At 44.4% G+C, this 24,571-nt stretch overlaps 1 protein-coding gene across 1 annotated transcript in view; it reads right to left on the bottom strand.

Annotated features, from left to right (window-relative positions):
• Window positions 1-221: 221 nt before the first annotated feature.
• Window positions 222-24,571, bottom strand: part of LOC130536350 (neural-cadherin-like) — a 71,759-nt gene continuing 47,409 nt past the window's right edge. Inside the window, exons 21-33 of the mRNA XM_057052221.1 lie at window positions 23,791-24,020; window positions 23,172-23,449; window positions 21,103-21,317; window positions 16,967-17,097; window positions 16,764-16,891; window positions 15,110-15,233; window positions 14,140-14,323; window positions 13,743-13,909; window positions 11,374-11,638; window positions 9,919-10,102; window positions 8,381-8,631; window positions 1,562-1,716; window positions 222-1,241 (exon numbers count right to left, since the gene is read on the bottom strand). Coding sequence (XP_056908201.1) covers window positions 678-1,241; window positions 1,562-1,716; window positions 8,381-8,631; window positions 9,919-10,102; window positions 11,374-11,638; window positions 13,743-13,909; window positions 14,140-14,323; window positions 15,110-15,233; window positions 16,764-16,891; window positions 16,967-17,097; window positions 21,103-21,317; window positions 23,172-23,449; window positions 23,791-24,020 — 2,876 coding nt within the window. The 3' untranslated portion in view covers window positions 222-677. The remainder of the gene's footprint in view (window positions 1,242-1,561; window positions 1,717-8,380; window positions 8,632-9,918; window positions 10,103-11,373; window positions 11,639-13,742; window positions 13,910-14,139; window positions 14,324-15,109; window positions 15,234-16,763; window positions 16,892-16,966; window positions 17,098-21,102; window positions 21,318-23,171; window positions 23,450-23,790; window positions 24,021-24,571) is intronic.

Here is a 24,571-nt window from a genome sequence, read left to right as displayed (position 1 = left end):
GCTTCCCGCATTATTTTCCATCTAACACCGGCTTTATCACATCTAACACAGGGAAGTTAAATACAAGTCATTTGTCAGTGATAAGAATGATTTTACTGATTTTTTTGGACCATCACGTTTTTTTATTTTAATGATCAAAAAAGTTTGAACTAACAAAGCAAAAAAAATAGATTTTTATGATTCATGGAGCGACCTTGTGTTTGAAAAGATTAGACTTCAAATATTATCAAAGATAATAATTTATTTATTTTTTTAAAGAAATGGTTCTGAAACAAAATCAATTGTGTCACATAAATGATTTCATGAGTCATTACCAGCCCAAAGAATTCACTTATCTCAAAGGAATCTCATTTGCTGTCCTGCCTGCAAACATTTCTCTTACAACTTTTATGAAACTAATCTTCTTACACGCGGGGCCTCCGTAAAAGTGCCGTATGTGAAGTAAATACTGTACAGTGCAATGCCGAGTAAACAATACATCACATCGCATTCATCGGTAAACACGTTGTATATCAAAGAACATTAACGCGCAAAGGTTCGTTGATACAGTACATTTATAGCGGACTTCACGCAGCTCCTCACTCGCAGCTTCTCACATTTAATTATCTCCCTGTGGAATTCTTCACTCTGTTTCTGGAGATGCTGCAACCTGCAGTTCTGTTTCTTCGAGTGCAGCCTCACCCGCTCTTCTCACAGTTCAGCTGCCCTTTGCTCTCCTTCAGTTTATCTCTCTGGCTCTCCGGTGTTTTGGACTCGCCTCTCAGATCGCCGACCACGGCTCGGAGGGTTTTGAAGCGATCCAGGCGCGTGCCCTGGCTTGCCTGAGGCCTGGCCTCTGAACCTTGAGACGCGCTGAGGGAGCTGAGGGAGCGCACCGCCGCCAGCCGCCGCTCCTTACCGGAGGTGCGTCGCGGTGTGGTCATGGTCCCGAGCTGCTCCGGATGCTCCGTGTCCCTGATGACCTCGCAAAGGTAGAGGGCCAAGTCCTGGCTGGAGAAGGAGAGGCTTTTCTGTGAGCGGCGGAAGGTGAGAGGGGAGGGGAGGGTCTCTGTTTCGGAGGGGGGGATGGCCAGACGCAGGGCGATGGCTGAGCTTCCGTTCCAGTTGGTCGCCACCTTCTTGTTGTTCTTCGGAGGCTTAGTCTGCGGGTAGGAGATGATGCTCTGCGGGTAGCTGTACCGGAGTGATTGCGCGGGGCTTGGCTGGAGGGAGCGCTGCAGCTCCACCATATTGAAGGCGTTCTGAGAGAAACGGAGGCGGGAAAAGGAGGACAAAAGCACCCTGTGTAATCTTTTTCTGGAGATAATGAAAAACAACAGTGCACAGCTAAGTTAATGCCCCTGGGGGCAAATGAATCTGCTCCTAGGATTAAGAGTCACCATGATGTTCAAGTTGGAACCGCCATCACATTGATTAGTTGAGTAATTCATTATCTGTTTCCAGGATCCCACCATTATTAGAAGCACCGTTAAAGAGGAATTGACCAATTGTGTCTACTCAGCTAATTACTAACTTTTCTGGATCCCAAGAGGACTGAAGCAAACAGGAAGTGCTGCCTCACCTGGTCCTGCTCGCCGCCACCTTCCTCATCATAGTTGAGCACATTTTCGCGGATATCTTCCCACTCGCCGTGGTGCGCCGACACGTGGTACACACCCTCCTTCAGGCCCTTGTGCCTCCTCCAGCAGGAGTAGAGAAACAGGCCCAGCATCAGCACTGAGGGGTGCACAAGAACACAGCAGGGGCACGCTGATATAATTAAAGAACGATTTTAAAAGAGAAGGGAAAACATCCTGAGGAGCAAATGAATTTGACAATGGAAGAAAGAAGCAATTAGGTAGGAAAATAACAACAACAGCGGCTGCATGTTTTTAATCCGGTGTAAAATAGACAGCCGACGCCCCCGTCAGGTGCTAACAGAACCGTGAATGAATGTTCCAGTGCATAAGATTTGTCATGAAATATCAAACCGTCCGGTTCCGTGTTCTAATTCTCAGACAGGGTCCTCCAGTCTGCTTGGAAAGCTCTGTCCACGTCAGTAACGCTCCATTGGGCCGCCTCGCCCGTCTGTCCGTCTGCTCATTTCCCGCCCTGCCCTCGTGCATCTTCTCCTCTCAGGCGTGCTCCCCTGCAGTTGTTTCCCATGCCTGCGTAATATGCTCATGAGCACCTCGTACGCGAGCGCGGCGCCGGCGTTGGCTGCAGCGCTGAACGCTGATGATACCCATTTATAACCTGTTAGCAGCTGTCATGTTTCTCTGTGTAAAGCCTCATCAAAGCTGAACCAGAACTCACCCCATATTCTGTCCCCGCGCCCGTTCAGCATTTCAGCATTGATTAAAATGTCGCACGTGTGCGCGCCAGAGATTTAAAATAAGGCAATCACGGCGTGATTGAAGCGAAACAACTGAAATTAAATGGCTTTAACAGAAAGACTGCATGAGTGATTTAGGGATTATGGTGATTTCAGCATATGTTGGTGCCTTTCCAGCGCCTCAAAAATAACAGAACAAACTTGCACAATTATGAGTATTTGGATGTAATTTGGAAGGCGTCTGTCCTCCCTCCTTGTGTCCTCTACATACCCCTGCTGTAGGTCTCCCTGTCTTGAGTTCTGGCTTCAATGGATTTCAACAATTTCCCATTTATTTGCTCCGACAACATCTCGTGTTAGTTTTGCAATATTAATAAGGTCATTTTTCATCTTTGAGGCACCGGTTTTCGCAGCATTTGTCCGGATGGGAGGAGAAAGTCTACCTCCGACAGACGAAACATGATCGCGCCATTCTGACCACTCGATCACAGTGATTCCCAATAAATCTAGACTAATAATGGCATTGTGTGTGCTGAGATGCATGCTCCTCGGCTATTAATACTGCTGATTGCTCTAAAACCCCCATATAAATGATTCATAACATTATCCTGTCTAGGTAAATAGATGCATTTACATTTAACCCCCCCTTCAAGAATGACACATTTATGGCAGATTTAATGATCTATTTGGATGTGTAGAGGCTAGAACTGATTAGTTGTTAGAGTTCTGCTTGCTCAGGAAGTTGGCAGATCCGAGGCTTCACTAGTAAATCTTTTTCCTCTCAATCATTCCATCAGTTTTGGAGCTAATGGTCAGCTGAAATGCTATCAAAGCTAGATTGATTTATCAAATCAATCCCAGACTTTTGACCCATTTAACTCTGCCATCAGAAAGCAATAGATTGCATGTGGTCAGTGGAAAGTCAGGAAGTCGCCCAGTAACTTTAGAGTTGCAAAATGAACGCGCTGAGTGGACTGTCGAGGTCCTTCAACTGAGACTGAAAGTCTGTGCTTTAACCACGCCTTAATCGCTTCAGTTCCATTTTTTTTTTCAGAAACTGTCTAAATTACCTGAAAAGACTGAAAAGGGAGATATTAGAAATGATATACTAAACAGGGCTGCAGCCTCTGTTGAGATATTCAGTCCCGACTTGCTGAACCGAGACATTTAGACTGGGTCTCCCCCCCTCTGATAAAGGAAAGGTCGTCCTCTCTTTTATCTCCTGCAGACTCCACAGCTGCACTGCTCAGTTCTTGGGCACCAGCGGCTGGTGCATCCCACAACATCAGCTTACATGAAACACAGCAGCCGAGCCTTTCAACTCCTGCAGTGAGCAGAGTCAACGGCAGGCTCACGCTCTCTGACCTTCACGGCGCCAAGTTTTCAACAGAATTTATGTTTTTGGCAGTTTAGAACAGTTTCTGTCTGATTAACCTCCACGCGTCAGTGAAGCCGATGAGGATTTACCTGTCTGAAGTCCTCCGCTACGGAATTCCCAACCATTTGATCTCAGGTGAACTCATTATTCCCTCTTAAATCTCTTCCTAAGTCTCACTTTTATCCACCTCTCTTTGATGCCATTTTATCAAAGCCACAGGAACCATTTGATTTGCTTTATGTCCTCTCATATACTTTTATTGCTTATGTAATTCCGAAACACTTTGTTTTGGAAGCCTCAGTATAAAAGCCAATATTACTCTGACTTTTATTATTATCAAGGATTGCCGTTGCTTGAAAACCTAATTTGCGCTGCTCTCGGTTTGAACTTGCAGCCTCTGCCACTCGTCTGGGAGCTGGAGAGGAATGCTGCAGGAGCCGAGCAGCAAAGGTCCTAAAGCACACGCATCAATCACGGCTATTGTGTGCTGAATTATACAACATGCAGGACTGACCTTTAAAGTCCATTAATCTCAACCAATATTTTTCTCCCATCTGCCACCCCTCCTTCTGTTCCCCCCTTTCTAACTATCAGTAGTTACTATTGTTGCTATCCCACGATTCTTTATCTCCCTGCTCCCTTTATTGTCCCCCCTAGTCGAAACTTTCCCCCTCTCCTTCCTTTTCTGTCATTACGCTCCCCGTTGCTCCTTTATTCCCCGGTCCCTCTCCAGCCTCGGCTTTTATCCCCCGCAGTAGATGGAATCCATTCCGACGAGATGAGTTTACACAGTACGTTCTAAGTATCAGTTTAATTGGAAATCTTCGGAGAAATGCGAGGTAATCACATTAGTCTGGATTTTTAAAGTAATTGCTTGAAGGAGAATAATGCACCAATAGCTCTTCGGGGTCGCACTAACAGGCAGGTGTTCATAAACAAAGACGGAAAAGCAATTCCCAAAGGCAGATCTCCGCTATAAAAGCGTTGTCTCGATTAAAAAACGTCTATCTATCGCCTATTTAGCGCCCCAGATCATGTGCGCCACTGATGTTCTATTTATATACCCCTCTCATATCAGATATAAGAGCGGTTGTAAGCCCACACCGGCCTGCTCATCAGCCAGCTATGAGTGCGGTACGGTATTGACCACCTGACCTGGGGCGCCTGCACTACGGTGCGCTGGAGTGCCTTCATGGAAAAAAAAAGAAAAAAGGACTCCAGAATCTTGATGAGGCTCAGGCGCTCAGCAGACGTGCGGCTCCTTTTTACTTCCAGAATGATCCGCTCCGAGGTGCTGCCCCAACCTTGCAACACCAGCATCTGATATTCAGAGCTCTCGCCGAGTGACTATAGGGGAAGGGTTCGATGCTCGCTGCAAAGGTGTTAAAGCGCAACCTCTCATGCACACGTAATGAAAAAGAGAGAAACATGAGCACACGCAGACTCGCTGGCTTCATGCCTGCAGCCTCCTCTGACCACAGCTGTGCGTGTGAATGTGTGCAGAGCATTCCAGTCAGATCGATACCACTCAGGATAGAGACCAAACGTTGCCGTCTTTTGTCAGTGCGAGTTGCTGTGGTCTCCTTCGCCCTTTAACTGTTTTTATGAGCAGGCCACAATGATGCTAGCCTCCACCGGATGCTGCATTAGGAATGAGCGGGAGCCAGCGAAAACACCTGAAACCCTTCAACAAGGAGCATCGGCCGAGAAAGAGAAGCCAAACCTTCCTCAAAAACATGCAGGAGGAAATGAGACAGGTGAAAGGGGGTGATGGGGGAGGAATTAGGGGGAGTAAATGATTTATTTATACAGCGTTCAGGGGGGAGTACAAAAGAACAGGCACTTTACAAGATCACTTGGCATCCAGAACCCAAACGCAACTGTTTAAAACTGAATGTAGGATTGGATGATTCATGAAGGCTGGTCAAAAAGACTCTGATCACACAACACCTGCTCTGTCTGTGATGCCCTGAATGGTGGATCATTTCAGTTTTATAGGGTGCTGGAGCAAAGCTCAAGTCCCATTTTAATTTAGCACCCAGCTGGCAAGTACAAGTACTGCATTTATTTATGGTTGTGATTACTGTGTTCATAAGGGGCATCATTAAAGTATAGAACTGTAAATTAAACCACTGACCGCTAGATTCATTCTCTTTTCCCTTTCACGGCAGCCGATCACGGGTCTGCTTCTTCATTATGGTTTTGGTTAGACGGAGAATTAAACCTTTATCACTTTAAATAGCATCATCTGACACTCTTCCCCACAGCCTCAAGTGTTCTAGAGGACAGTCACGGGGGAACTTTTTAAACAATGTCAGAGGTTCTGATCTCTGAATAAAGATGCCTCATCGACAGCGGCAAGCCGGCTACTTCAACGCGCCGGTTCCTTCATTTACTGAGCGTGCCGGCGTCAAATGAATTCTCACGAATGATGCCAAGGCCGATGCGTTATCCTTCTTGAATTGATTATCAAATATTGAAGACTGCTTTATACTTTTCACTGTCAAGCGTCAGAATAATTGATGATCCAATACCAGCCACGTGCCCCGGAGGGAACGTTGAGCCGGTTATGGAGGCCGGGACACTGTATTAGATTGGCTGTGCATTTTATAAGCCCGTCGCTGTCAGAAAGACTCATAAACAGCGATGTGGCACTCCAGAGGGTGCTGAGTGCAGCCGCCACGCCTGCTCTCACACGTATGCATGTGTGACCTAATCACCCTGCAGAGAAAATCCGGAGATAATTAACTCGTCTCGTTCCTGCTTTTCCAGACATTAACAATGAAGTGATGGGACCGTTATAACAGTCAACAATGTGCATTTCCACACGAGGACGGCCGGTCAGGCGCCGCCGTCGGCTTCACAGAACGACACAGCACATATCCTGCTCGCGTCTCTTAATTTAATTAAAATATGGTAATGTGAAAATAAATAGAATAGCCTTGGGGAAATAAACATTCACCATTAGCTCTGTTTGGTTTTAACCTTTGATCCAGTGACATTCAATGATTTTACTGATTAGTTGATTTGCTGGTCCCCCTTCAAATAAATTCAAGATAAATTCTTAGGAAAGTTTAACGACAAAGTCTGAGTCATAATCCATGTTTTAACACATATAAAAGATGGGTGTTGACCACGGTCTTTGAACATCCATCGTGAGACACAAATCCATGCGGTAAATTAGACTTTTAAGAGATTAGCCATCTGTGAAAGGCTGATGATTGGCATTTTATGGTCATATTATATCAAGAATGAACAATTTATAAAAAAAAAACCAAGTTGATCGCAGGAAGCAGGAAAAGTATTGCAATTGTTGTTGGACTTTGTTGAACACCGTACACGCTTTTGTAAATTACCCCGATTCCCCCTGGTGTTTCTGGTATGACGCTCAAAAAGTGTTTTTGTGCCCCCTACTGTTTTCAGAAGTAGCATTTCTATGACAACCTGAAAGGACCAAAGTATAAATTAAAGGCATATGTAATCAGGCCTTCCAACTCATTAAAGTGCTTGATCACACTAAGCGCAGGGTAGCTGTGCTTTACTGTAGAGGTTCTTCCACTCATTGGTGAAGGAAGGGAAGGGAAAATTACCATAACATATACATCTAGACATTTTTTGCACCAATGAGCACTTGGTCCGTGTTAAGATCTTACTTCGAGCTTGATGCTTGGGAAACTCCTTTCTGCAGTGTGTATGTGTGGATCACTTCACGCTTACTCTCTCTGGGGTTTTTTTTTGTGCTTGAAACCCATCCAGAAGGCTAGTGGGTTCTTGTTCCATTTTCCACATCACTCTTTGAGGCTCTGCCCCCGCCACACCCTGCTGCCCAAAAGTAAGGGTTTGATATTTCACAAAAGCGATCACGCAGTCTTAGACATGTCGGACTGAACTCTTTAACATTGAATTGCACTTTCAACCTTGATTAGGAGAGATTGCATCTGGATTGTCAGTGATTGTAATCATTTTAACTAGCTAACCTTAACAGTGAGACAGATGAATGATTAACGCAGACCATAACCTAAATCTAAGTGGTGTTGAAATGTCTACTTAAGAAACAGATCATGATTAACTGTTATGTAGAAGGTTTTCTGGATGTAAGTGACCCCCAATCACAGAACAGAATGGCGAACATTACAAAATATGATTCAGATTGAACAGTGAAGAATATAGATGCATGCAGAAATACAAAAGCAAAGCAGAGGAAAGACATCAGGGGAGCAGAAATGAGTGTATGGAGGGATATAAAATAAGGATGAAAGTAAGGCTGAGAGTGAAATTGACTTCTGAAGTTAAGAGTGTAATATTAGAACAGACAGGGAACGTGAAAGTGGAAAGAAACACAGAAAACCACATAAAGAATATCCGAGAATCTCCCGAGACTTCATTTCTGTGAATCGCAGATTAAGACAACCTGTAGAATTTCCTCTCCCTCTCTGCATCAGCGGATATTGGTTTCATGTCTCTCCCACCTCCCATAGAGAAATCGCATTCTGCTTCAACTCCTGAGATCAATATGGTTACAACTGAGGATATCACAGAGGCAAAAGAGTGGAAAACAACCATGTTGCAGCGAGAGGCGATTAAATAGAGATGCAAAATGAGAGCGGCGAAAGTGTGAGAGGGAGGGTGAGAGATGCTGACGTCGTTCAGTCACCACAGATAGAAAAGGACATAGTCCACATAGCTACCTAGGAAAGCCATCACACAGATGCTGATCGCAAACATGGAGCTGAGGCTCAGGCTGTTGTTGTCCTCGTTATGGAACATCGCCAGCGTCACCTCGCAGTGGCGCCCACGGTAACCCTCGCTGCAGTGGCACGAGTAGCGGGAGGGGGAGTGAGCCACACAGGTGCCGTGGCGGCACGGCCGGCTGGCGCACAGCGTGTACACACACACCTTGCCTTGGGAGGTCTCTTTGGTCATGTGGCCTGGAGGGCACCTGAAACAAAAGAGGAAGTCGTAAAGAGCGAAGACCACCGACATTTGTAAAGCTGCAGGATGAAAGACTTCTACAAAGCCATGGGGCGTGCGCTGACGGCGTAAAGAGATAGCTGTCAGGAATCAGATATGCCCTTTGAGACTGGAAAAAAAAAGAAACTGAGACTTCGGCGTGGTCTCTCTTTAGTATTCCACCAAATATCCCTTGAATATCATCTCTGTCCTCTGTCCACTGAGGCTCTGGCTGTTTGTGTCCTGAGGCTACCCCACATGTACAGAATATGGATATCCAATACCAGTGAAGTGTCTCAGATGGGTACAGAATCTTGGAATCACAGTTTGAACACTTAGTGGTCCTGCAGACTCAAAAGGAGCAGCAGAGACTCCCACTGTCCCTGCGGTCATGCACAATTTTGTGGGGCTGACACACCATTAAACACGGTGTAACTGGGCAGGTTGGATGCATGCGTTTGGAGTGTAGAGGAGTGTGTGTGTGTGTGTGTGTGTCCTCACATTTACAGCTTATTTAGCAGTGAAATCGTCATTCTGCTAGCAAAGTGGGGCAATGTTTGCAAAGTGGGGCCGTCTTTCCGGACTCCACAATTTCAAAGGACTGTTTGAGGGTTTAGACTTAAAGTTGAGATGGATTTAGGGGGGTTAGGGTAAGAAGAGTGTGTCTGTATACATATTTACTCCAGGATCTAAAATATTCCTCCACACTGAATTAGATGTATGAGTTCACTGTTGTAAAACCTGAATAACATTCAAATGCACGATTTAGTACACTTAATCTCCACCAAAAAGTGTCACATTGCATAATAAAATCTTGAACAAAAAATTCAGGTCATTCTAATTATTTGCCATATCATTTAACATGTAGCCTTGGTTTTTCATATGAAACTGTAGAAGCTAAGAGAGGGAGAATAAGAAGGTGTTCAGTAGAGCTCCTGTGAGAGCAGTACAGACATCACCGTACAACTGAAGCTAGTAATGATTCACTGATGGTTGGAGATGTACAGTTAATACAGACACATTTAAGGTCTTGATTTGTTTTAATGGAAGCAGTCTCAAGTATTTCGAAGAGCCATGGTAACTGTAACATGACTCAGTCCAGGAGCCATTATTCACATGGAAAATTCTATCAGATGGCTGTGTTCCTTTGTTTGGGTAAAATGTCAATGATATTGTGCATCTACACGGCTCTATTTTCATCATTTCCTGGATGTTTTGGTATATGTCACATATTTTCCGTGAAGGTGGTTATGCCCACGCTGTGTTTTCACATCACCTGCACTCGTGGTGTCTCCAGAGGTCAACGCAGACCAGCGGAGGGGAGCACTGCTGCTTCCTGCAGGCCTCTGAAGAGCAGCCGCTGGAGACTCCCTGCGAAGTGACCACCTGCAGCCTGTCTGAAGGCTGCTCCTGGCCCAGAGGGACGGAGTGGCCATTAAACCTCAAATCTCTCATACAGCCTGGGTGGAAAATAGAGACAGAAGCTTAAAGCAGGCAACAAAACACACAGCACTCTATTTAACACTCAATTTGAAAGTGCGATGTGCAAATTTTCATTTTATATTCAAGGAGCGTCCGACACTGCCACTGGCAGCAGAGGTGTCCTGCTCAGCCGTGTCTCCCTGCACTCCCAGCACACGGTGAGATGTTCTTATCAGTCCCTCTATTCAATTATTTGTGGGGGGAAAATACAGAAATAACTCTTCTTCCCGTCTGACTCCACAGACACATAAACAGGATTATGTGTTTTGTAGTTTGAAAATCATATATGTGGATATTTCATTATCCAATAAATATCTAAACACACTCTCTAAAGATGCCCCACCTGACAGCTGGAGAGGGAGTTACAGAGTATGGTACTAGAGCAGAAAATAAACCTTCCTTCACCGTACAGGACGTGGTTGTGACTGATTCATGCACTAATACGTTGGCAGCTAATTTAGAGCCTTTCCATCTACTTCTATTCGGTTTAAATAGTTTCAATACCTTTCTGTTTGAAGCCACACATTTGGGGTGTGTCTGATCCCAAGTGCACATAATCCAGCTGTGCTGAGGCTTGTGTGTGCTTTAGTATGCTGTATTATGCCCAGATGTGCGCTGATTTCATCGCTGAGGCGAACAGATGTGCCAGATAACAGCTGCGCTCTACGCTTATTGAGCCCCAGCCACACACGTTCGGAACAGGTCCCGCAGAAATGATGTCTGTGTTGGATGTTAGATAAAAATGCTAACCGTGTCACCGGCGCACAAACTTTGCGCCTGGTGTGAAATGACTACCAGGAACCTCGACCTTGGAAAAGCATTTCAACGACGCGCGTTGAATGTAATTCCCCGACGTGCCACCTGACCAACGCACTTCTACATTCTCATGCATGAAAACACACAAACACCCGGAGGCTATGCTGTCAGCGTGGGCTTCTTTTTCATGTTTTTTTTCCCTCTCTCTTATGGATACTTTGCAGCTCTGGGCAGCGTGAGGTCTGACACATCATTTAAATACAGATAAGTCCCACTGAGTTACGCGTGCTTGGAACTGATGGATTGAAGCACTTGTTATGAACAGGTCCCCTTGTTTGTCCACTTTGTCTTTATGCAAATAACCGAACGTGCTGAACTTTATCAACACGTTTGATTATTTACAGCAATTATTCATGATTTTTAGACCGCGTCCCCGCGTTCATGGGTATTTTTCCGAGTCTCATTCCACAGATGGAGGTTAGCGGGTACCTACCGAGGAAGCTGTGGTTGTGTCCCGAGGGAAAAGAGTTCCCCAGCATCACCATGGTGGGGTCGATGATGATCTCCTGACCCTGTCCGCGGGATGCCATGACCTCTCTCCTCCCCCCGCCACCGTCAAGCCGCAGAGTGAACTCTCTGCCGTACCGGTCCAGCTCCACCTCATGCCAGTCGCCGTCGCTGAGATGCTGGTGCGGGAGGGTCAAGTTGTAGTCTCCATCTCCAAGGTTGTAGAAAACAGCAAGCAGACCCTGAACCACCTGAGAATGCACAGGAGAGCTTTTCAGCTTCAAAAAGCAGGCATTCAAACAAAGTGAAGCAAATAAATGTGTTTGAAGCATTCAAACGTGCATATGAAAGAGTTCGGCGATACTACAGTAAATCCAAACAGTCTGATTAAGTTCCTCATCGTTGTAAGCCCGTCTGGCTTTCAAAGCTTTTGAAAAGCTGCCTTTGAATAAAATTTAATGATGTAGCAAACTTTGCAAAAACTCAGATTGTGCTATATGGTGGAAAAACATCAGATCTTTGGCCAAATGACATTTTAAGAAGTAGGCCAGCTCCCCTGGAAAAGAAATAAAGTGAAGGATTGGGGCAGACGGAAACTGCCATAGCTTAGCTACCACGAAAATAGCGACAATGATGTGTTGTACAAGAAACAACTATTGTCCACAGCATTTATTGGGAGCAAACACAATAGACTCAACCAATGAGCAGCCACTATATCTACAGTATGTATACATCCAAAGGATAATTGGTATCAATGGGGCCAGATCATACACATTCAGCCCAGTATGCATTATCTAGTGGTCTCTCAGCATGGGCACCACACCAAATACAGACAGAGACACACACTGTCAGAGAGAGACAGAGAGACAAAGAGAGAGAGAGAGAGAGAAATAGAGGGAGAGATAGATGTGCAAAGCCAATACATTGACTTACATTCAATGTGGCTTCAGCCCAAACCCAAACCACAGCAGAATAGACTTTAAGCCTCATGAGATAACTAATGTCAAATACTCTCTCTCACACACACACACACACACACATGCACACACACACACAAGCTAAGCATTCCCCTTGACAAAGGACTCAATTTTTCCACTGCATTAAAGAAAGAAAGAAAGAAAGACTGACAGATTTTAATGCATTAAGAAGTTACTGTATAGTCTCAAAACTGCACTTCTCATCAAAAACCCTCCCAGACTGCATCAGATGTTTCCTTCACACACACCATGCTTGGATAGATGGTGCTCATACCCACATAGGCACTGGTAACCTTTGTGTGAGGCGCTGTTAATAATTCAGCATGCACTCTATTTCATATGTAACTTTAAGAAAGAGAAGGGAGAGAAGGCCCTTTAAATTAGCGTTTGTTGTTTGCGGAAGCGCCAGGCTTACGCTCAAGCGTTTGGGAGACCTCAGAGACGGCTGAGCATAAAATGCTTGAGCATGCTGCCAAAGGCAGCCATCAGGTATTTCAAACTATTCACAACAGCTCTCGAAAGGGTTTTTAAAGAGAGGAATCACGGTGAAGGCTAAAGCAAGGGCTGCAGCCTTTTTCCCTTTTTATCTCTTGTCACTTGAGGATGGCAACTATCTCCGTGTGGGACCCAAAACAGACCAAGAAATGACACCACGGATTCTAATGAAGCTGTCAAAGACAAAACAAAGCGAGAGAAAGAAAAAAAAGTCACAATGGGGGATGGGTTCACCCTTCCATTACCTGAAGGGGACAGAGCCGTGGCGGCCATGGCCTCGCGGTAAAACGAGACTAAAGACTTTGTCAACATCCACCTAAGATGGATCTATTCAGTCCTCTGCCAGACAGAAGCCTCAAGTTGTAGTGGAGTTTTGTCAGAGTGCAGCTGAGCTCACCCTTGAAGAAGAGCCATGTGAGTACCTCTTCAGCAGGAAGTGAGCAGCAGGAATACAGACATTATTCTGAGCTTGCCAATGGAAATAAGATGTGTGAAAACCTTCAAGCACAGAGTGGGAGATCTAACCTTCACTTAAGAACACCCTGCCCTCGAATTACACTGCACTAAGCTGCTTTCCTGACACACTGAATTGAGCTGGAAACATTAATTGCAGACAGACATATCCTTGGAAAAAGGGTGTCTAATTTTATTAAATAACAGCTTTCTGCAGCCTTATTGAAAATCCATCTCAGGAACATACATATGCCAATCACCGGCCCCTCTGGAACCGCCCACGTGTCTCCAAGCCGAAAATTAGTCAATCTTGGCCTGACAAGCATCCGCAGTGCTCATTGTTTGGCCCCAGTCAACAACTTGCAGGCTCACAAACAAGACAATCAAAGCTATCAAGGCTGGAGAGAAGTGACCAGCAGGCGTGACTCACCTCCAAACGCAGATATTCGTTTTGCTCCTGAGAGAGGAGGCTGAGGATCACTCCAGCGGGGGCACGTGTCCGCACTCCCACCTGCACCCTCGTCTGTCGTGCAGGCAGCGACCATAAGAGCTGGAACTGGATGTGACTGCGGCCATCAAAGGAGAACTCTGGGGCCGCTTGTCAATCAAAGACAGGGAACGGGTGTTCAATTAATTAAGCTGTCATGTGGGAAGCGTACGAGGATTTGACAGCGAGGCCGTTTCAACCGAGCCCTTTGTGCAAGGGGAGGTTTTGTATGTACCGCGCTGAATGTTGCCCGTAAGGACATCTTTGAATGTGAAATTACGCAACGATGTGATGTAAGAAACCAATGCAAGCTAAGGTAAAGGCTATTTTTAATGAATACCTCGATCGCACTGAGGTCCTGTAAATCCTGGTTGACACAGGCAGCTGTAGGAGCCCCACTGGCTGTGACAGTGCCCCCTCAATCCACAGGGAGGGCGCGGCTCCCCATTGGTGCAGTGGTCATCAATAAGGGTGCAGCCTGGTGCAGTGTTGGAGGCTTCAGCAGGGGAACCAAGGTCATAGAGCTGAGCAAAAGAGAACAGAGAGGACAACACTTAAAAGGAGGTACAATGACTTCTTGCTGTCACTCACTCCAGTAAAGGTGAAAATGATTGCACCTTGGGGGGATGGGGGGGTAGTCTAACCCTGTGATTCTGTTTTGTATATTCAAATGTCACATGAGGCACAAAGCACAGTAATTACTATGTCTGTGCTACTTCTTCTTCCTCAGCAACTGCAGTTTTACCCCTGTAATACCAGGTATTTTACCCCCGTTACAAAAGGGCAGGCACAGTCACCCCTCCTGTATTTTTTAAGGCTCTATTGTGTTTTGTCCGGCTTTTAGAAGAAAAAAAAAATCCTGAGAGAAACATTTCTTTATTTTGTGACATTTCAATGAAGAATGCAGAAGCTGCCTTGATCACTGGTCATTTTCATCACAGCTGTGGTTGCCAATTTTCTGTAAAAATGAGTTAAATAGAAAATAAAAGACATACCAAACAAAATACATCCATGCTGTCTTTTATATTAGAGAGACACAATGTGGGAGAAATCAGTGGAATAAGAGACATTAGCATTCTTCAGGCTTTCAACAGAGTAGCCTTGGGCTTAGATTTTCACTCTCATTGAATGGCTTATTCACATGCCCACAACATATGATACATTATACTAAAAGGGGAGAAACACACACACACACACACACACACACACACACACACACACACACACACACACACAACACACATATATATATATACTGTATATATTAATGCAATCCTCATGACAATGATAAACTCAACATCTCCACATACCTTGCTGTCCACAAGCAGGTTCCTGATGCAGCCAGTGAAGTGTTTGAACTGCAGCTGGGGGTATTCATACGATATATTTTCATTGACCCCCCCAAGTTGTAAAACATGGCTTCCATTCAGATACCTGGAAGCAAAAAGCAACCCTCAGTACACAAGCAAAAAATGCCAGAAAATGAACACAAGTCTGACACTCAGTTCATGTGATCTTCATGAAAGAGGGGAGAAACTTCACCCCCCCCCCCACCTACACTCACTCACTCACACACACACACACACACACACACACACACACACACACACACACACACACACACACCACACACACACACACATTTTCTCAGCAGCAAACAACAGCAAACGTCAGTAGTTATTTTCTAAGCTGCTCACACAATAAGAGTGATTTCCACAACATATTCCCTTTTCTAATGAAGTACCAAATCACCTCAAATTCCAATACTGTATTCACAACGAAATCTATTAAAATACCTGGTGAGCGTTTAAATAGATAACAATGACGCCTTCGCTCACATTGCTATTCGCTGGAAACTCATAGCCTAATTACACAACAAAACAACAAGCTTAGGGGCACTCAGCAGGGGAAAGAAACGCACTCCGCTCAGGCAAAGTATACCCAGCTAAGCACAGTCATTTTCAGCAAGAATAGATGGAATTTTGTATCAAGATTATTCATATTTTCCTCACAGTGGAAAAAACCGTTGTAGTATAATGAGCTAATTGAGCCTAAAATAGTTGAAATCATTAAACATTCAGCTGAGTCTGTTCAAACTTTAGCAACAACTGAGATAATGTTCACCAAAGGAACAGAGATTGTTTACCGGTACAAATGCGAGAGAATACAAATTCATTATAAACCTATAAATTCTTTCTATCTGAGGTTTAAATTCTCTCTAATATCTAATTCTTTATACCACGAGAGTCTATATTTCTTCAGTTTGAACAGCTGTCTTCCTAAAATAAGAACGGGGAAAGCTGGTTTAGCCGTTAGGAACGCAAAAAAACAGAACGCCAAATAATCATTAGCTGCTGCTTGTTCTGTCCTGGCGGGTTGGGGCGAGAAAACACACCGTTTGTATAAAAAATTTAGAGTGCCTGGAGCACTTTGGACAACGCTGTACCAGCAGTAGGAAAAAAACAAAAACCTTCACCAGCGGAATGTTCAATCTAATCAGACAGTGGGACAGAATTGGACTGTCCCCTAATTAGTACCACAGGCAGTACCACAGTACCACTACCATTAGTACCACAGGCAGCATGGCAGCCATACATGCCTTTAAAGCTGCAGGAGACTCGCACGTGTGGCACAAGGTGAAAACGCAAGGGCGGAAAGTTCATTCCATATTCCAGGAGTGTCCAGACAATGCTTGACAGAGCCTATATTGCTTTTAAAGCAGGCTTGAGCTGCAGGACTCAAACACCAAAATACCAGCACAATAAAGACACTTAATATGTTTATTGAAGCACTAACATTAGCTCATTAGACACACCCACGTGCCTCTTCTTGCTCTCTCTAAATAACTGTTTAAATTTGATGCTGCCGTAGGTGGGTTATGCTCACATTTCACACTCAGTAAACAAGCTTCCTGTAATAAGCTACTACATTTTGTTACATCACTAATTTAATAATTGATCTTACTTGTCCCTTTTGGGTGTGACCCCTCTGATTTCACATGAAGAGCGGTCCTCTGTCATTACCCATGAGTCCACACCTTCGGTCTCCATAATAATCGCACTGGAACATCGATCCAGAGTGAAGCGCACTTCCTTTGAACCAGAGAGCGAGAGAAGGTTAATCTTTTGTATTCTTTATGAATGTGTGTGCAATAGAAGTCATCTTACTTTGCTGTTGCTCCTCACATCCAGGCGGTGCCAACGTCGATCAGCCACCCCGATGTTGTTGTTGTTTAACCGGAGGACCAGGGTCCCAGAGCCGTGATTAATTTTCAGACTGGGTGTCCCACCGATTAGTTCTAAAGAAAAGACAAAGAAGAAATGCCAGATTATGTTTCTTTTTTTGCCAGATAATCGACGCCAAATCAATCTAATGGAAACCAGGGGTATTACTCTCTTCTGCTCATGGCGTCTGAAAACAGCACTTCTTCTTTCACTGACACTTGGTGGGTAGACATACATGCCAATGGAAGAAAAGTACGGCCCTGAAAACTCGTGTAGTGTCTATTGACGGACAGAGGGTGGTGCAGATGATTTAAGGGAAGTTTGATCCTCTTGTTTGTGTTCAGCAGCTTTCAGGTTTGCAGGATGCTGTTTTTAAATGTTTGAAGCGTCAGTGCCACAGAATGTTGTTTCCTTTCAAGTATTCTCTGTTCTCTGTCTTCATATTTCATGCATCCACATCAAGCATAAAATGTGGCAGCATGTGGCTGGTGGCAGCACAAACCCCACACGCATGGCGCGTTGGTTCCCTCACATGTGTGTCAGAAAATAAGCTACATATGTTTTGGTGAATTTGGCACGGGTACTAAAAAAACATGCCGTAGGGGGAATCTGCCAGATCCGCTACAGCAGATTTGAATGCAATGCGATGTGGGAACCTGTAAATCTTGCAGGAGATTAGCAAAATCTTGCTGGAATAGCTGTTTATGTTTGATGAAGGAACAAAATTCAAAGTAAACAAAGCAAAAACTGCAGATTCTGCGATGGATCTAACGAACCCAAGACCAAATTAGCAAAAAAATAAAAAATAAAAATCAGCCAGAACACAGACTTCTGCCAGATCCTGCAGGTCAGGCATTATCTTTGAAAAGCCTTTCCATCAGTTCATCCCTGAGTGTTACGCCCCCTATTGGCAATATGATGTAAAAGCATGTGTATTATATTGCAGGTTAATTGTATTTAACGGTTATCTACTGTAATCAATGGTAGATTTTTATGATAAAAGCAGTGGTTTGTAGCACAAAAGACTGATTTTGTGACATTACTGTGTCTGTGGTAAGTCATTCATATTTTTTCTTTTATTATTACTGTACAAAATAAAAAGAAAGCAGAAGAGCAACTTGTGATCAATAATGCACAAATGAAACAAAAACAACATCATCAAAGCAGTCAAAGCTGACAACATTCTGCAATATAAAAGAGTTGAAAAATCCCTACTTTCTCTGTATAATAACTGTTTGTAACTCATGTTAAAAAAAACCAGATTACTACCATATAAACACACTGATAGACTGGAACATTAACAATGACGTTTATGCATCTTTGTGTGCAGCAAAATATTGTGCTTCAGCTGTGAAAAGCAGGAAAAAATTGAACAGTTCCTCCCACTGTATGGGGGGGCTCCTGCCAACACACATGGGTGGAAGGCTGATGGGGGAGGGTCACAGCTGATTAAGCTCACCTTGGCCTACAAACGATGCCTCATTTGCATCTTTCTCCACTCTTTGAGTTGCTTTGTATGGAAGGTTTGATAGATTCTTTTGTTTTCACTTTTGTGTGCTCTCTTACCTGCAACCGTTCAGAACCGCCACTGGGCCGAGCTCTCCCTACATCTCAGATATCCATGAGGGAAACACAGACAATCACAGCCCGGTGTGTCGACACTTGACCCGGTGAACCCATGCCAAGTAATCAGCAGAATGTGAGGATATGAGGTCACACCAGAAGCTTAGACAGGAGCCAGCTCATGTGTCACCGCAATTGATTCATGTACACTGAAGAGATATGATCACATTTCCTGGACAGCTGAAGGAGACAAATATCCACTGTTTGTCTAATAGGAACTGTAACATCTAAACCTTGATGTATTCTTTAGGAATGTGAGTGGAACAGAGGGTGGTAGGCCTGAGCGATGCCGTACAGTGTCTTAAACACCAGGAAATCGATACACCTGTACTCCTTCATGGAGATGCCGCTAATGTGATAAAGTGCTGCCAATGGACATCACGTTGCCCCTGTTACCACAGCTTATGTGAGGAAAGCCCTTGCTTAAATTATTATTCCAGAGAGCAGCTCCGCCTGTTGGTATACGTCGAATTAGCATCACTGACAGGCTTCCAACATATCGATCGGGAGGGGAGAATCAGCAGCAATCCTAAAACTTAGAGGAGAATAATGTTTTGCATCGCTAAAGATCAAGAGAGGCATATTTTCAAAATGGCAATGGTTAAATTCAGATACATAGAATAATTCCTCGATATTCTGTCACTGGTACTGGCAATGCAGGCAAAATAATTGGTGTGGCTTCTAGACACACTTACCCGTATGAATACAAAGATTCAAAGCGCTCTCTTCACATCAGAGCAAGACGTGGACAGTGCAACAAAGGATTATTATGCAATCACCTCAGTTAGCAGTTAAACACACTCATTAAGGGTCCTTCGCTGACGGACTATCACAGTCTGTTACTGCCTATATTACTACAGGAAGCAGGATGACAACAAGGCCTGCACAACTACGTCAAGCACAAGCGTTATTGTAGGGAAATTCCCTCCTTTGGTAACAGCAGTCTTCATTTTCATTATGTTTTATAGACCTAGATTGCGAATCCTAATAGGTGACCAAGTGACAGTTTGAGTTTCTGCCTGAGACACCCAAAGAAATAACATGTTTTCATTTGTTGCGGAAATAAATTTGAACCGCATGCACAGGCAAATATGTGCAAAAACAGGGGTACAATGTACTGGAAAAAGTCATATGAAGCAAAGTGCATAAGACATATATTATTATTTCATGCTGGCTGGAAAGAAGCAACCTGAGGGATATAAGGGGAAAAAAACATTTCATATGAAGACAAGCACACTGTCTGCAGAAAAAAAGAGAATGACGGTGCATTATAAGAGCTGGTTTATTGCTGGGTCCTGGAAATACTCCAGAAAAAAATCAGGGAAAATAATTACACATGCTTGTGAAATAGGAAATAAATATTATCTGAAAGGCCTGCTCACCCAAATTACGGTGCTCAGTAAACTACGGCCTCATTCAGAAATGATGAGACCATTTCTGGCAACCAGGTGCTGCTGCAGGCACCTTCATTTAATTTTGTTTTTCAATAAGGTCAACTTTACTGATAAAATAAATTAAAAAAATTATGAAGTTATGAGCCACAAAAACAAAGGTTACAGATCACCAATTAATTAATGCTCAAAGTTGCATTTTGTGGAAATGAACCATCCCAGTTTACCTGGGGTTTACATATCTGTGCACACAGTAGAAAGAACCTAAGTACCCTAGTCTGGGAGGGTTTACTGCTAAGTTCCAGAACAGCTGGGAAATAAACCAGCACCTGAGAGTCTGAAGCCATCTTAGAGGGGGAAATGGTGGATTACCCGCTCAGGGTTGGAGAATATCTCGGGATTATTGTTCCAAAATGAGGGAGCCGCAAAGAGAGGTTATTGTGTTAAGAAGGTGAGCTGAAGCAGAAGGTGAAGCTCTTAATTTAATGCTCAATCTGTGTTCAAACCCTCAACTGAAGTCCTGAGCTGAGGGCAGTGAGAAAGAGAAAGAAGAGGACAGCAAATATAAGAGGATGAAATGATTTTTCTCTGTGGGGTGACCGGGCTCAGAGATAGGGTAAAGTCTGCCTGGGGATGTGATTAGTGCATGTCCAGCTGGGAGGGGACCCAAAGGTAGGCAAAGACATGCTGGTGGGAAAACATTTTCCTATCTAGCTCTGGAACTTATTGATGTTCTCCTGGAGGAGTTGGGGGAAGACTGGGAAGGACTTCCCTGCTGAAATTGGTTCCCACTGTCCCAAACTCAGCTGAACCAGAGAAGGAGAGATAAGACGATCATATACCATCCTAAATCTTGGTTGCTCAGGCTTTGGAAATGATAACCTTCCACCGGCTCACATGATAATAACTACTTGCAAATCTAACTTATCAATAATTATCAAAGGTGCTCATTTCTTTAGTGGGCATATTCAGGAATTATCGTATATAGCTCCATTAAAAAAAGAAGCTCACAGCACTTGTGAAGGCCCACGGAGACAAAAAACAGGTGTTAAAAAGCACAGTTACCTATGGCCATGTAGTCCTCCGTATCCCCAGGCAGCAGAGTCGCCAATGGACCAGCATACAGCAGCAGCCCGTCATCTCCGTCTGTCATAAACTCCAGTGAAAGATGGCTATCAAAGCACGGCCTTATGGGGGGAAGCCAAGCATAGCCGTTGCCAAGGAAACTAAGCCGAGTCTGCTGACAGTCTGGCCCATCAAACTGTGGGGGGCAGTGGCACCTGTAGCACCATGAGAGACAAAGAAGGGAAGTGAGGGAAAACTGATTTGGAGGGGAAGAAAAAAATCGCTGTTGTGTTTTGGGCTCCCAAGAATCTTTAAACCATCCAATCTCTGAGTGTGCACAGCGACTTTCCTGAGGTGGACGTGAAAGTCTTGGTAATTCCCATGGGCAGGAGTCCAACTTTAATATTCTGGCTGTCTGCAGACAGCAAAAAAACCAACAACCCTCCCAAACAATAAATCATTTTTATCAACGAATGGTTTGTCTTAGCCACAGCCCTGAATATTCAACTTAGATTGAAACCAATTAGGAATGACCATAGCATTTCTCCAGCCTGTTCTTTTCTGTGGCAGCCGGACCCTCTGGAGCCAACCCCCTCAAATCCACACCACATCTCCTTTTGTTAGGACATAATAAATTCTATTTCTCTCTTTTTTCTAAGCATCACATTGCTGATTTTCCAGACTTTCTCTGTCTAATTTGCACCCATCCAACCACTCATTCTTGAAGGAACATGATTTCTCCCCCTCTCCCATTCAGTCATTTGCTTCTTTCTCCTGGTTTCGATTTGCAGAGGACGCCCTTCATTTTTAGTGTGCGCGCCGTATTTTAGAACTTTGAGATAAACACTACCTGCAGGAGACTGAAAGCATGTTTTTCTTGAATGACGCTGCGGTGGAAAATATTGATAATCCCGCAAAATAATACAAGACACGCGGTGATGAAAAGCAGCCCCTTCCATCACTGTGATTGTAAGAATGGAAGGGGCCAGTTGATCCTGCCCCCACCACTGCAGGCGTGTGAGACAAGCTGGCTTTGCTGATAATGTCAAAGCCATCTATTTTCATGCAGTGACTGAGGAAAGCTGGGTGTACTGAGGCTGTTAGGGGCTGTTTTTCCTCATCGCTGTTTATTCTGCAGAGGAGCAACACATGTCAGGAATACTGATCTATACACAGCAGAAAGGGACAGCTTAGGCAGAAGTGAAGCCTCTTGCATACACAAGCACACACCTAACGCTGGACGTTCGTCAGACCCATCAGAGCAGATTGGCAATTCAAATAAAGAAGGGCCAACGTTTTTCTCACTTGAGGCTGACGATATCTGATCAGCGGCTGTCAGAGGTTGCCCGTTAAGCTCCTTCAACAGAGGATAGGACCAAAAAATTGGATTCTTTATGGCTGTTCGTATCACACATGAAGGAACATGCAGCACATATGGAGAGATATTCCTCTCACAGAGCGGGGCCTTTTCCCAGTTGTGAGCAGATCAACTGCAGCGGAGACAATTTAAAAAGATAAAAGTCAACTTGCTTATATCCTCTCTCAACAGACCATGCATATGACGAACTTACTGGTTGAAGTAAATGCTATTAAATGAGATTTTGAGAACTTGTGAGCGCAGAGGGGGGTGAGTTGCACTAATCTCTTTGCCCTATATTTATTTAATCTGGGCATTAGTGTGTGCATGAAATTAAATATGTGCTGTTCCCTCAGTAACACAGACTCACACAGAGACATACCATAAGTATGCGCTTTGTGCCGAATGGTGTTAAAATGACCCAAATTATTTATCAAATTAATGGCTTTTTTGTATTCTGGTATGGTTGGTGACATTCTGCAGCACTTTGTAATATTTTCCAAAATAGCTAGACTATAAATCCAAAGAACGAAACCTCAGCAACTTTGAAAAGATGTACAGTTTGTTGCTACAAAGCCAGCTGCTTCGTATTCAGCTGAAAGAACAAAGAGAAGCCAAAAAAGTTAAGCTGCAGGTGAAAGGGATTCCAACTCAAACTCTGTGTGTTCTCTGAAAGTTGCCCAAACTCCAGGCTAATAAACTGCAGACTCACCTGTACCCATTCTTGATGTCCGTGCAGGTTCCCCCATTAAGGCAAGGGTTACTGGGGTAGGATGCGCAGAGGCGGTGGGTCATGTCCCTGGCAGCACATCCACACACGGCCATGGCCGTCACCTTTACTGAGACCAGGGACAACGCACCTGAGTCCACCAGGCTGGGCGAGTTACTGATGCTCAACTGTGTAACGCAGCCACCAGATGCCCTACAGTCTGCATGCACGCACTCGTCTACATCCACCTGGCTCACGTTCACGCGCAGCAGGGACTGCAGCTACAGTACAGAGAGGGGGGGTGGGGGGTGGAAAACAGAGATGATCAGAGAAAATACAGTCAACAGTTGACATGAATTCATACATGTTTCTTCAGCCACTTATCATATGGATGACAGAGGAATCACAAGCAATGAAAAAAGGAAATATAGCATTGGGATATTTATGGTGGTGAGGAACATGTTGACGGGGCCAGAGTGAACAGACGGAAAGCTGTTGTGAAAAGAAAAGGTCAGATAAAAAGCTGTTATCTAGTTCCCTCCAGCTCCCAAGTGTATCATTTGAAAAATAATATAAAGAGCTGATTTTTATCTACCAGGCGCCATGAGACAAACGTACATACCTTCTTTTTGTGCGCAGCGAGGATGGCGTGCAGCTTCTCTGGGCGCAGGTAGCCATGATCAGCCAGCACGTAGAAGTGCACGTCCACCGTTTTCTCCTCTCTGTCTGCTACGCTGAAAATGTTGACACTCCCTGTCCTGACAGACAAGGTGTCAGACAAGAAGTCCCAGAACGTCTCCAGCTGGCTCTTCCCCTCGACGCGCGAGTCGATAAAATCCCTCGCTGTAAGGCCTTGGGGAGACAAGGAGAGTGCGGCTTAGGCATTAAGCACTGCTGTCTCTTCAGTGGCAACTACACAGTTGATCAAAATCGGCTATAGGCTCTGCTGCCAATATAGGAAGCCTCAGATCTCTAACTGCTGGTCAATTTTGCTTAGTGAATCGTCCATAAGGTGAACAAGTTGAGTGAAGAAATCGTTAATTCTCCGCTCAAAGTGCAGGTGTGTTGAAAAACTGCCCTGTACGTAACATTTCAAAGTGCAGGAGATCAATCACACTCGCGGTTCCACCTACCGATATTATTCAGAGAAGGCGAGCAGTCGTCGTTAATCTCAAAAAAATGATAACGACTTTGAGTCAGAGGCATCTATAAAAACATTTGACTCTGTCCTCTGACTGGCTTTTTAAATGTCAAGGACTTTACCTGACACTTCCAAAATTGACCTTTATAACTCCGAGAGATGCGTGCATAATACACCTGACATGCAAACTTCCAGGGGTTAAAGTAAAAGATAAAGGAGTACCATTTTCAATGGAAATGTAATAAATGCGAGCAGATATTAA

The sequence above is a fragment of the Takifugu flavidus genome, chromosome 13 (genome assembly GCF_003711565.1).
Source record: "Takifugu flavidus isolate HTHZ2018 chromosome 13, ASM371156v2, whole genome shotgun sequence".
NCBI classification, from domain to species: Eukaryota; Metazoa; Chordata; class Actinopteri; order Tetraodontiformes; family Tetraodontidae; genus Takifugu; species Takifugu flavidus.
The sequence above is the reverse complement of the archived record's forward strand: the minus strand, read 5'-3'. Positions and strand labels throughout refer to the sequence as shown.